At 47.1% G+C, this 13,168-nt stretch overlaps 1 protein-coding gene across 1 annotated transcript in view; it reads right to left on the bottom strand.

Moving 5' to 3' along the window:
- Positions 1-556: 556 nt before the first annotated feature.
- The window catches only part of PPP1R2 (protein phosphatase 1 regulatory inhibitor subunit 2), a 122,250-nt gene continuing 109,638 nt past the window's right edge, over positions 557-13,168 (bottom strand). Inside the window, exons 5-6 of the mRNA XM_086944276.1 lie at positions 4,401-4,553; positions 557-2,154 (exon numbers count right to left, since the gene is read on the bottom strand). Of these exons, the coding sequence (XP_086800402.1) occupies positions 2,108-2,154; positions 4,401-4,553 (200 nt within the window). The 3' untranslated portion in view covers positions 557-2,107. The remainder of the gene's footprint in view (positions 2,155-4,400; positions 4,554-13,168) is intronic.

Below are 13,168 nucleotides of genomic sequence, written 5' to 3'. Positions count from 1 at the left end.
TCTTAGTAAATGATCCACCTCCTGGAGCAAAAAAATATCCTTCTTTTTGCTTGAAAACATTGTTCAATAAATATTATTTTCCAACAAAAAACATATTTGATGAAACCGACGATAAAACAAGCTTGTTTTTCCAAACAAAAGCGAGAACAGTGATTTCATGTTCTTCTGTCGCAAGTGAAGAGGCAGGGGAGATGTCAGACCAACCTTCACAGACTGTTGCTGTAACACAGGGTTCTCCAGTGGGTACATCGGGGAGCTACTGGTTGCTCGCCAGTACCTTGGAAGAAGCTTCTCAAAAGTGGAGCCCAGACAAGTATGTAATCCTAAGGGTCTAGTCATATCAAAGATGCATTCAATTACGACGATCTGAGTAGGCTTTATGGGAGGGGAAAGGAGGCCCAGCTTGTTTTATCGTCTATGCCGGTTATGTACATGAGGAATTAAACAGCAGAAATAACAAGTGCATCATTTTTACGCATCCTTCAAAATGGCAGGCACTGTGTGCTTCGGCTACTTAACCTTTGTAGTGAAAAATCATTTTTAAATTGATTGGGAATTCACTTTTTCATTATTTTATTGAGGCTTCCAATATACAGTAATTGAGCATAAAATTGTACAGATGTTCAACACAACAATCAAATAAAAGTGTGTAGAATGGAGGGATTAACACAATACATAAGGAGCAGCATCCATACTTTAGGGAAAAAAGGGGAGTCATGGGTTAGAGTCCAACTGGCCAATGGCGAAATTGGAGAATGTTCAATACAAGACACAACCACTCAGCTTCATGGACATTTCAAAGGCACCAACCTGTAATGAAATATTCTACTGTCCCAACAGTTCAGACCACAACTTTAGGGGCGGGGATTCCACTATGTCTTTAGAAAGACATCATGCACAAGACTCCGCATGACAGCAGCCTTACACTTCAGACACCAGTATTCCCTAATAATAATAAGGGCAGGCGTTGCAGACCTAATGGATTTCACATAATATTCTTATTAGTCGCCTTCTCATATGTTCGTGTTATATCCTGGATCATTTCCTGTGAAGTTTGGGTGACAGGATTGAATTAAAAATAAGAAGTTGATGCAAATTTCTCATGCCTTTTCTTTCCCAAAAAATTGTTGTCAGTTAAGGTCAATGACACACTTGTAAAAACAGGATAATCTTGACAGATTTTAGTTTTGGTCACCTTGGGGCTTCCTATGGATGCAAGGTTTTTAGTATTGCTGGTAAACTTTTTATGTTCAGCCATTAAAATGTCCCCTAACATACTGCAACGAGTGTTAGACCATTTTTGAGGATCTAATGTTGACAGAGAATAGGACAAACAGACGGGGTCTTTGGCGAATTCCATTCTCATAGGGGCACCAAACACACAGACCACTGCGTGGTAAGAATTTACCAGAATTCAGAACTTTCAAAACCCGTCCCCACAATGGGGAAAGAAAGACCTGAAAACACCAAACCTGTCTTAAATCAGGCCTTAGAACATTCAGTTTTTAAAGAAAAAACAACTCTTGTAAAACTCAGTGCAACAGTAGTTCATTATTACTTGCTTCTGCAAACTACTTTAAAAATATTCAACTGTATTCCTAAACACACATGCAGGAACACAGGTTTGTAGGACTTGCAATTCACAAAGTGTACTTCTCAGATGTCTTTGTCGGTACATCTCCCAACAAGTATCTTTGCATACAAGTAGGTCTCTCCCCTTTGGTTGGCTTTGTATTGTTAGTTGGTGCCCTTTCCGCAACTTGATGTAAGTTTGTTAAACACAAATGAGAATTGAAAAAAAGTATACTGTACATGGTTGCTCTTAAGCACACAAGGTTTTTGAGTACATTGTGCATCTCGGCTTTTCATCTAGAGCCGACAGTGGATAAAAACCTGTGTTAATAACCTAGGCACGTGAAAAAAAAGAACAACGAGGCACATCTCTTCTGCCTCTTTTCGAAATCTCTAAAGAAAATAAAGTTTTGGCAGGAGAGTAGTACGACGGATATGCTTCTCAATACTTATAAGTTTGTCAGACTATTTAGTGGTGCACTTCTCTCACTATAAATAACTTTCGCATGTGGGGGCGGAGTTAGATGATCCATCTCTATAAGTCGGTCTCGCTGCTTTGCATTTGTCCGTTATCGCCTTGAACTGTGGGAAAAATAAACACATGCATATTTATTCCTGACATTTATACACACCAGTGCAAATTTTATAAAACGGATAGACATATTTACAATCAAAACCAACAGAGCTAACTCTAGACATGCAGGTGCATTTTTATGTGTCTGTATGCAAATGTTTCTGTTAACAGGGAGAGAGAGGGCATATATATAGGTGAGGAGAGTGGCACAGAGGTAGGAAAGGCACATTATTATTTTGAAAAAGTTGTGCACTTCTTAGGCAGATAAATGTTTGTTAAGCTTTCACTCTTTGCCCAGATTATAAAATGTGGACAAGACAATCTACAATTTGCACATGTGGATTATGGAGAAAATGTACTGACTTTTTAAGAACCCTCAAAGTACTCGAAAGAGTGTTCTGGGGACGTCTCTACTATTCTTCAAACAAGAGGAACCAGGAGCTTTAAGCTAGGTCCAGCACTCATGCTTCCTTTAGTCATAACTTAAATATAAGAGTGTGCATTTCCTTAGAAAAAGATAGAAAAAAATTACGAATTTGAAAACAGTAGGTTAAAGGTCAGTGGAATAAGCTCCAATGGGAGCAAGTGCACTCACATCCCCCCAAAAGGTGTCATGCTTCATCATCTGGGCATGCTATTCAAGTAATCAGTTACACAAATAATAACAAAGCACCGTTAGATCTTGTTTTGCGACCTGACCCGTATTAGAGTCAGTGTAATTCTCACAGGTTAAGAACAAAGCACAACGCTTTGTTATTTATCGTGTGAATGATTACTTGAATACTTACCGGACATTGATGAATCAGTCAGATAAGTAGTGTAGGTTACATTATTTCGGTCCTGATGAATTGCCATTAGATCCCTAGCGGACTAGGCAAGAAACATGTTGACCTCACGTTTCAAGCAAATGATCACAATTGCTCCTTAGGACCATTGAATCCAATATGAGCAGGACAGTTTTTAATTAGGTCAGTGAGCTTCACCAGTAAAGACTCCTCAAATCAGCATCACTAGACCTATTTTAAATCACTTCCTTCCACCACACTACACATTTCTCACGACCTACATTCATCATATGGCAAACTTAAAAGACATCCGGAAAAGAGCCCATTCGCTGGTACCCGTCTGGCACTGCAGCGCCGGCCCGACGAGGAGCATTCCCAGATGATGAAGCATGACACTTTCCGGGGTGTATGAGGGCACCTGCTCCTATTGGAGCTTATTCCATTGACCTCAAAACCTATTTTCCAATTCGTAATTTTTTCCTGTCTTTTTCAAAGGAACTGCACACTCTTGTATTTAAGTGATTTATCTACTAGGACAGCATTCCAAAGCACTGGAAGAAGTGTTCATTTAAAAACGTAATGCAAAAGAACATTTTCACAATTCTTTTCTTTTAAACGGAGAAAGAAATTTTCCATGGGGAAAAAAGTTGTAAATTAATTTTGTATTACATCATTACAAGCATACAAGGCACATCATTTTCCTCCCATGTAAAGAGCCTCTTCATCTGTATACCCATAAATTGTGAGGAAGATTCATATATATTCCCACCTTGAAAATGTATGTACTCCTATCCCCTGCCCGTGACCAGAGTAAATCTGCATGCACTTTTTGGGTCAGAAAACACTGATGAATGTTTGAGGATACACACAAACATTCAAATGTGTAAGTATTCAACTTTTCCTAGGCCCAGGGCACCAACAAACAAAGCGCCAGGGACCAAATGTGTTCAAGGTGAAATTTCAGTGTTGACTGAATTTTCTGTAAGCAAACTACATTTAAGATGTAAAGCACATGTGAACAAGATATGGGCTATTCCTGGTAAATGCAGTTATTTGCACTCCTCAGTTGAGCTCTGGTATGCATATATCCTCTATGAATAAAGTCCTGGGAGACTGAACCATCACGTCAAGGGTGGACAGTATTCGTGGTCCGTGACCTCATGTCATTATGATTCACAGTATTCATCAAATGCATTCAATGCGCATACTAAAATCAAATGTCACCCCTTCATCTTTCGACCAGCGACCCAGATTAATAGCAAGTGCAAATCTTTCATCCTCTGCAACAGCATCCTCACAAGATACAGGTCAATGGGTAAAAGAGTTTTTTGAGGATAGAGATTCTTTTGCTGGGCACATATACAGCATTGCTTCCTCCGCCACAAAAACAAAGTGATAGCTATAGGAACATATAGTACAGCTGATTTATGTGGTTAATTATTTACAATTATTTGCATCTACACCTGTACCTTCCAAATCTGTAACATCTTGCATCTCCTCGTCTTCATCCTCATCTTCTTCCTCTCCCACTAATTCTGTTGCAATAAGTTGTCTAGCTAGTTTAATGTTCAGTCCTTCATTATAGTGAAATTTTCTCTTCATTTCAAAGTGCTTCTTCTTCTCTAAAAAACAAGAAGATGTAATGGGACACATTTAACAAAGTGAATGTTCAAAACGCTGGGCTTTGAGAAGGCCATGTAAGAGATCGGGCTTTGAAGGCAAAACAGATTACGGTTTTTGTGCATCTGGAGAGCAGGACACTTGGTTAGAAAGAAGGGGCAGGCAATGTTTTTTATTGTTTAGTAAATGGTTTACCAATGTCGGTGTCCAGAATATAATACTATGTTCTGACCTTGCAACGCTGCTTTAAATCTTCGCTGTGCCTCAGGGAACCAAGCCAATCAGCTTTGATCCCACGTCATCGCTCACCTGCCCTTAAAGACCATACTTAGTTTTACCAGAACAAGCACAAAGGGGATATTCTCATGCTCTTTGTGGAGGGTAGGCATGGATTTAGTTCAGAGTCCTCATTTTGTACAACCACTTGGGTCGTAGATTTAGATTCTCCAATGCAGGGTACCGACCAGTCGATGAAAACTTCATAAGATAAAGCTTTACCTACAATAAAGGACAGGGTATGTAGAAGCACACCAAAATACATTTTTAGGGTTCTCCCATCTACTTAAGCAATTGATCTGAAACACTGTAGTCTGTACGACTAGACCTCAGGCACAGCTTGGTAAATGTAATGGATGCTACAACACAGCCATCTTAAAGGAGCCTAGCGACTTTCTGAATACACTTTCGTCAATTTTTACCCTCTTTTGGAGTTTACAGTCCACCAGAAAATGCCTTCATTTTTCTTGTATAGTGCTTCATACCTCTGACAAAGCTCGGAGTGCACTGGTAGCATGCTACTCTGTATATTCTGTTGGGCTAGAAGAGTGTGGGTTTATAGCTTGACTTATGCCAAGATTTCTGCATGGAGTTGGAGATTTGATATACCGTGGTAGAGAAGTTTTCCTCCAAACTAACTGCCAACCAACGAGCATTCTAGACTACAATGACCTGTCAGCCTGTTTGAGCTGCAGGCCATGGAGAGAAAAAGGGCAAAACCAGCAAAACCAGAGGCGGCGGTTGAAATTATGGCCCTAAACACCTTTAATACATCTCAGAGCAGGTATGTTAATGTCATCAGTTTTTTAAAGGAGTGGAGCAGTAATGAGTCTACTCCATTATATAACTGTCCTCACTTTCCAGTGTAAAAACTATTTTCAAATGCATTGATTTCACATTTGTAATTTTTTTTCCACATTTTTTTCACATATTTTTATTGAAAGCAAAACAATTCCATCATAATACACACTCAGGAGCAGTGGAAGAGCAGAATTAGCTTACAGTGTTAAAGCACAACATTGCAATCATCGACAAGAATCGGGATGATCCACCACCAGTGCAGTGTACCCTCTAGCCTACCTCCGGTCTTCAGTCCGTCCCCTGCCCAACTACCCCCCCCACCCTCCTGACTCCCCCTCCTCCCCCACCCCTATTCTAGAAATGCGGCCCGAAGCCGAGCCGAAAACCATAGCCTCCCTGTAAGGAGGGAACACAAACATATTACGGGCGACGCCAGACTTGGCAGGGCATCTCTACTCATCCTCCGCGGCGTCCATCCACTCTCCCCTGTACCTTCTCCAGGCCCGCCAAATCTTTTCCCATTTTTTAGGGCAGCCCCTACTGTTATCGATGACCCTCTCCGCCCTTTGGCACCAGTCCAAGTCCCGCTCCCAATCTTCTATTGTTGGTAGTAGGTCACTCCCCCAGAGACGTGCGATATTTCTCTTAGCCACCATACTCGCAAAAGCCAACCACACCTTTTCTCCCTTGGGCCATGTTACCTCTCCCGTGACTCCTAATATATGCCACCTGGCCTCCAGTGGTACCTCTGCCCCAACCACCTCCTCCATTACGTCTTTCAACCTGACCCAGTAGAAGCGATTTTTGGGGCAATCCCAGAGGATGTGGAATAATGTACCCTCATACCTGCACCCTCTAAGGCAAAAGCGTGATGTCGCGTATCCCATTTTAAATTGCACCGTGCGTGGGGTGTAAGACCTATGGAGTATACGAAGCTGTACCAGACGAAATCTTGCCCGAATCGCCACTTCCCTGGGGCACTGTAAGGCCTCGCTCCAATCGTCATCTTCTAGCAAACCCAAATCAGATTCCCACTTTTCCTGCAGTGGCCCGAGTGTACCTGGGAGGTTATTAATTAACTTTTTGTAAGTGAGCGAGATGGCCTTATCAACACATTTGTAATTTTAAGCAAAATCTAAGCTGCATTAACAAGGCCTGCCCAAGCCTAAAAAATCTAAAGCTAAAATACAGATCAACTCTACTTCCACTCTTCCATTCCTGGACCTCCAACCACTGGTGCAGTATGCAGTAGTGGCAGATTCCAGAGAAGAATGGTGGACCCGGTAATTATTAGGTTTATAAATCATGCACTCAGTCTTTATTTTGATGTTTGGACATATTTGGAGTCTGCCAAGGGATTCGATGTAGGTGTGCAGTAACTAAGGGTTGCACATTTATTTTACAAACCTGCACTCATCCATCTGTTGTTCTGACAGTTGCTTCTTGCACAGTGGTAACTCGCCATTCTGTTTTGCAGAACAAACCATGCATTCAAACAAAATTCTATTTCTGCACACAGGAAATTTAAACATGAACATTTGAACCTTGGCCCCGTGACATTTTAGAATGTATCATACAAGACTACAAACTATCAATCTGGCCATGAATATTTTTACAGGTCCAAAGTTTACAATAAATTCCTTGGAATTCGTAGGGTTTTGGCCTAGCTTAGGTAGTTGTCCCAGGTTCTGCCCTACCTCTCATTTTCACATCTTTCAGTTCTCCCGCTCCTAAACTTACCCTTTCTATTGAAAACTCCCTGAAACTCTATGTAGTTTGTAGCACAAGGTAGATTATCTAGATGGTTGCGTTTCACACTGTTGGTTGTTATCCAAGCGATCATAGGGTTTACATCTCGCTCTCACTGTGAGCACTTCCAGTCAAGTGGACTGCAGAAAGGAGCAACCTTTGGAGGTATGATGCTGTAGCATGAAGCCCGACATCTTAAATCACAGACCTAGGTGGGTGTTTAGAGACCTCAGAATCTGAACAAGCATTTACAATGCAATGGTTTTGCCTTTGTTAAAGTTAGAGCAATTAGCATTGCTCTTGACATTATTTTTATTTATGTTTTTTTTAACATAAATAAATGGCATTGTCATTTACAATGCCACTAGCTTTATCTCTCGCAAATGACACACACAAACACACACAGAGCCACCCCACACACACCCCCACACAGAGCCCCCCACACACAGCCACACAGAGCCCCCCACACACACAGCCACACAGAGCCCCCCACACACACAGCCACACAGAGCCCCCCACACACACAGCCACACAAAGCTTCCTACACACACAGCCACACAGAGCCCTCCACACACACCCACACAGCACAAGCAGGCAACAGGGGCACACGGAGGCACAAGCAGGCAACAGGGGCACACAGAGGCACAAGCAGACAACAGGGGCACACAGAGGCACAAGCAGGCAACAGGGGCACACAGAGGCACAAGCAGGCAACAGGGGCACACGCAACAGGGGCACGAAAAGGGAGGCACAAGCAGGCAACAGGGGCACGAAAACGGAGGCACAAGCAGGCAACAGGGGCACACGGAGGCACAAGCAGGCAACAGGGGCACACGGAGGCACAAGCAGGCAACAGGGGCACACGGAGGCACAAGCAGGCAACAGGGGCACACGGAAGCACAAGCAGGCAACAGGGGCACGAAAACAGGCACAAGCAGGCAACAGGGGCACGAAAACAGGCACAAGCAGGCAACAGGGGCACGAAAACAGGCACAAGCAGGCAACAGGGGCACGAAAACTGAGGCACAAGCAGGCAACAGGGGCACAAGGAGGCACCAGCAGGCAACAGGGGCACACGGAGGCACAAGCAGGCAACAGGGGCACACGGAGGCACAAGCAGGCAACAGGGGCACACGGAGGCACAAGCAGGCAACAGGGGCACACAGAGGCACAAGCAGGCAACATGGGCACACAGAGGCACAAGCAGGCAACAGGGTCATGAAAACAAGCACAAGCAGGCAAAAGGGTCACAAGCATGAATTGTAATTTAGACAGGGCTGAAGTGGAGAACGGTCAGTAGGGAAGTAGTGCGGTTGGTGCAGTGGTACCAGGCCGAAAGGTGAGAGGGGCTGTCTGCACCCCAGTTTGGACAGTTTCCACTACCTAACAGGGATTGGTGGGAGGGGGGGCGTACATCTTGCTTGGTTTAGGGCTGTTACTTCGGGGACGCAGTGCACGCTCCTGCCTGCTGCCGCCGGGACACGACAACAGGCAGGGAGAGGACAGGCTGGGAGAGGGCAGGGAGGAGACAGGCTGGGAGAGGGCAGGCTGGGAGAGGGAGGGGACAAGCTGGGAGAGGGCAGGCTGGGAGAGGGCAGGGAGGGGACAGGCTGGGAGAGGGCAGGTTGGGAGAGGGCAGGCTGGAAGTGGACAGGCTGGGAGAGGACAGGCTGGGAAAGGGCAGGCTGGAAGTGGACAGGCTGGGAAAGGACAGGCTTGGAAAGGGCAGGGAGAGAACAGGCTGGGAGTGGGCAGGCCGGGAGAGGACAGGCTGCGAGAGGATAGGCTGCGAGAGGACAGACTGCGAGAGGACAGGCTGCGAGAGGACAGGCTGTGAGAGGACAGGCTGGGAGAGGGCAGGTTGGGAGAGGGCAGGTTGGGAGAGGGCAGGCTGGAAGTGGACAGGCTGGGAGAGGACAGGCTGGGAAAGGGCAGGCTGGAAGTGGACAGGCTGGGAAAGGACAGGCTGGGAAAGGGCAGGGAGGGGACAGGCTAGGAGAGAACAGGCTGGGAGTGGGCAGGCCGCGAGAGGACAGGCTGCGAGAGGACAGGCTGCGAGAGGGCAGGCTGCGAGAGGGCAGGCTGCGAGAGGGCAGGCTGCGAGAGGGCAGGCTGGGAGAGGGCAGGCTGGGAGAGGGCAGGCTGGGAGAGGGCAGGCTGGGAGAGGGCAGGCTGGGAGAGGGCAGGCTGGGAGAGGGCAGGCTGGGAGAGGGCAGCAAACAGCTGGCCTGGGAAAACAGCACAGGGATCCTTGAAACCAACGCCAGTACTTCATAACTGTAACCAGTCCCTATAAGACCAGGGAAGCAGTGCTTGGATCCCTGAAACCAGAGGCAATTCTCTGTGTCTGAAGCCTGTCCGGTAGCTCTAAAAAATATATCCTTCCATTTTTTCCATTATTGGATCCCACATTTACTCCTGTATGGATTGTTTGGAACTGTAGTCGCATACCGCCTATAACCCACGTACTGTAGATCACCTGCTTGTAATCCTTCCTAGGTTGTATCTGTAATGTGCTCATACAACTGTTTGGGGACTGTTTTCTTGTAAAGTGCTCTGATACCTCCAGGCCATGTCCACACTATATAAAATCAATGCCAACATTCGCAATGGCCGTATGAAAGTTCTCAATCTACTGTGGTTGTTGCCTGCCTCAAAAAGTAACTTATAAAAAGGTAAGTTACATCTTTCATTTTTCCAAATTTAAAACTACAAAAAGCGTGTATATAAACTGTCTTTTAAAAATGAAATGTTTATTTCATGCTCACTCCCCCCGCCCCTTTAAAAACGCTCACCTCACGACTGTGTTTACATTAAACAAATAAATACTCCCACTTCAACCCCTCATTAGGAGCCACGGGGTGCATGGTGTCTGAGTGGCCGGTCAGTGGTGAGGCAGGGAATTTCTGCTGTACAAACGGTCACCGCAGCCACTTACACCGCAGGTATCTTGTTGAGCAGGTGAATCGTAGTGGTAACAATTGCACTTTTGCCTGCCTCCGCTAACGTTTGTAAATTGAGCGAGTGACATCAATAGACCCTCCGAAAGACATCGCGCTACACGAGTGTTGCCAGCTGCCGGCGTACCTTCCCCAATGACCCTGTGCAGATGAAAGCCCCATCACCTAACTCACATCTACACTTACCTTCGCTCAGCTGCAGAGCAAACAGTCCGCTTCAAAAAGTAACGCTCGGGTGACCTGTGCTGCTGGCAAGTACTTCCGGCGGGTTAGACGGGACAGTCCTGTGCATAAAAGATTCCAACACCTCCCTGGGTTAGTGCACGTACTCTCTTGTGACGTTACTTAGAGTCTCCCTGCCGGGATCGCGATCCTACACACACAAAACACCCTATTTAGTGACGTAACGTCTCTCCTGCCTCCTCGCGCTCACCCTGCCGCTTCCCAAACGGCAGAGCAGCAAGTTGCCAGTTAACATTCTCAGGAGGGGGGGGGGGGATCCATCGGCTGCACCCGTGAGTACGAAATAGATTGTACATTTGTATACTTATGAACACAGGCCATCCCTGGGCTACCCAGTCTCCTCTCACCCGTCATAGCCGAATGAAGGACTTCTTTGCTATACATTGCCCAAACTATCTAGCTACCTACAATGACAATTGCCTAAGCCAGGAAACTCAAAATCAACTGCTTTTGAATAGTACATGGAGCGATATTGGCAGGCTCTGGGACACCTCAGGCCTCTCTCCGCAAAGGACCTTATTCGCCCCTCTCTACCCGGACGCAGTCCAGAGCAGCAGCGAGGGAAATCCAAAAAGTGTTTGACAGGAGGAGAAGGAAGTTTGCCGGCGTGGCCCCCCGCTCACCTTAGAGAAGCCTCCCAGGGTAGTGACCCGGGTCTAGAGAGCATGCAGGTCCAGCTCCCTGCCCGCCACAGCCGGCAGCTTTCAAAACCGGGACCTGTGCACAAAGAGATTGTTAGAGAGATCCGACAGATGAGGCCGGCGATACCGGACCCCTGGCAAAGCGACCCCTCCACCACCCCCGTGTCTTATAGGTTTATGGCTAAATGGGTCTTCTCACCCTCTGCTGTGGTGGAACTGCCTCAGCTCGTCCAGGAAAGCTTGCCCTTTCCTCCGCTGGTACTCTTGAGGTTTCCCAGTCGAGTTTGCCATCCTTTTTGGTTTGGGGGATTTTAAAAACAATATCTATATTTCCCCCTTTATATTAATGTTTTTAATCCTCTCTCGCCGTGTTAGGGAACCCGAGTCCCCATCGTCGTCTTCGGGACAGAAGGGTCCGGAGAGTGGTCTCTTTTCAAAGAAAAGATGGGATTTAAAGAGGGGGGTGATAGCAGGGCCGTCGGCGGGCTGAACTGGGGGGGGGGGGTCTGGGATCTTCAGCAGGGCCAACGGAAACACGGACCCGGCTGCCCCGCGCCCCACTCCATGCCTCTGACCAGCTTCGGCAACGTCGGCGGGCTGAACTGGGGGGGGTCTGGGATCGTCAGCAGGGCCAACGGAAACACGGACCCGGCTGCCCCGCGCCCCACTCCATGCTTCTCACCAGCTTCGGCAACGTCGGCGGGCTGAACTGGGGGGGTCTGGGATCTTCAGCAGGGCCAACGGAAACACGGACCCGGCTGCCCCGCGCCCCACTTCCGGGCCTGCGGTGGGGACAGAGAGCGGGCGGCCGGTGCTCTGCGTGGCTGGGCGGGGGAAGGGGCGGGAACGGGGACGGGAGCAAGCAGCGACAGGCTGGGCAGCCCAGACAGAGCGGCAGGTTGGAGAGGCACTTCTCCGGTCTCCCCGCGGGCGCCGCCATAGTGCTTGCCGTCTTCCTCTCCTTCTTCCCCGGGCTGCGGGGGGGCGGGCACTTCCGGCCGGCCGCGCTAGGATTGGCCGGCCGGCCAGTCACGGGGCAATGCAATCGGGGAGGAGGAGACTGGAGGCCGGCGACGGAGGAGAAGAGACGCAGTAGTGCCGGCAATGCCGGACCAGACACGGGGGCGTTCCCGGCGTCCCGTGACGTCGGCAAAAGCCAAAGAATGTCGGGAACGCCCCCGTGTCTGGTCCGGCATTGACGGACAGGCCCCTCGTCCAATGGCAAGGCTCCGTTTACGGAGCCAGCCAATCAAGGACGAGGGCCGAACAAAAGCCACACTACAGTTCTCAACAGGATTTCGCCTGCGCGGAAAAGCTGCGCAGAGCGCAGCTTCCGCTAGGCAAAACCTAAAAACGACCAACCATGTGTCATACTCCGCACTAGATAACCAAACTATTTCCAGTAATGTGGCAACTCAAAAATGTCAGTCAAAACCACTTTATTTCGCCTATTGATAAAAAACAGCATAAAACATATTCTACATACAATAACATCATGATATACAGTTAAAAACAGTCATATGAATATATGTAGCAACTCATGCTTACTACATTAGCAGCATGCTGCAACAGCGCGACTACAATAAGAGTGGAATCAGCTTCCAGGAAAGTCCATTTGTGCAAGCTGACACCATGACTTAATAGGAGTTGCCACCTTGGAAGTGTGTAGCTCAACATCGATCAAGCAACAAGAGCACTACACAAACAACTGAAACTAAGAGGCGAACCACTATAATTATACTAAAATGACCATACAAGAAAAGCACTCTTCTCATTCCATCGTCAATGCAGCAATGAGTGCTTGACCTACATCACTCAAGCCTATTTACTAAAACCATGAAACTACATTGTCAGCTGGTTGGCAATATGGGACCTGCTTTGAAAAGAAATGTCAGTTCCCATCCAATACGTCCTTAGTGATCGATCATCGATACACTGCAAAATAAC

The sequence above is a fragment of the Lissotriton vulgaris genome, chromosome 11 (genome assembly GCF_964263255.1).
Source record: "Lissotriton vulgaris chromosome 11, aLisVul1.2, whole genome shotgun sequence".
Classification (NCBI taxonomy): Eukaryota; Metazoa; Chordata; class Amphibia; order Caudata; family Salamandridae; genus Lissotriton; species Lissotriton vulgaris.
The sequence above is the reverse complement of the archived record's forward strand: the minus strand, read 5'-3'. Positions and strand labels throughout refer to the sequence as shown.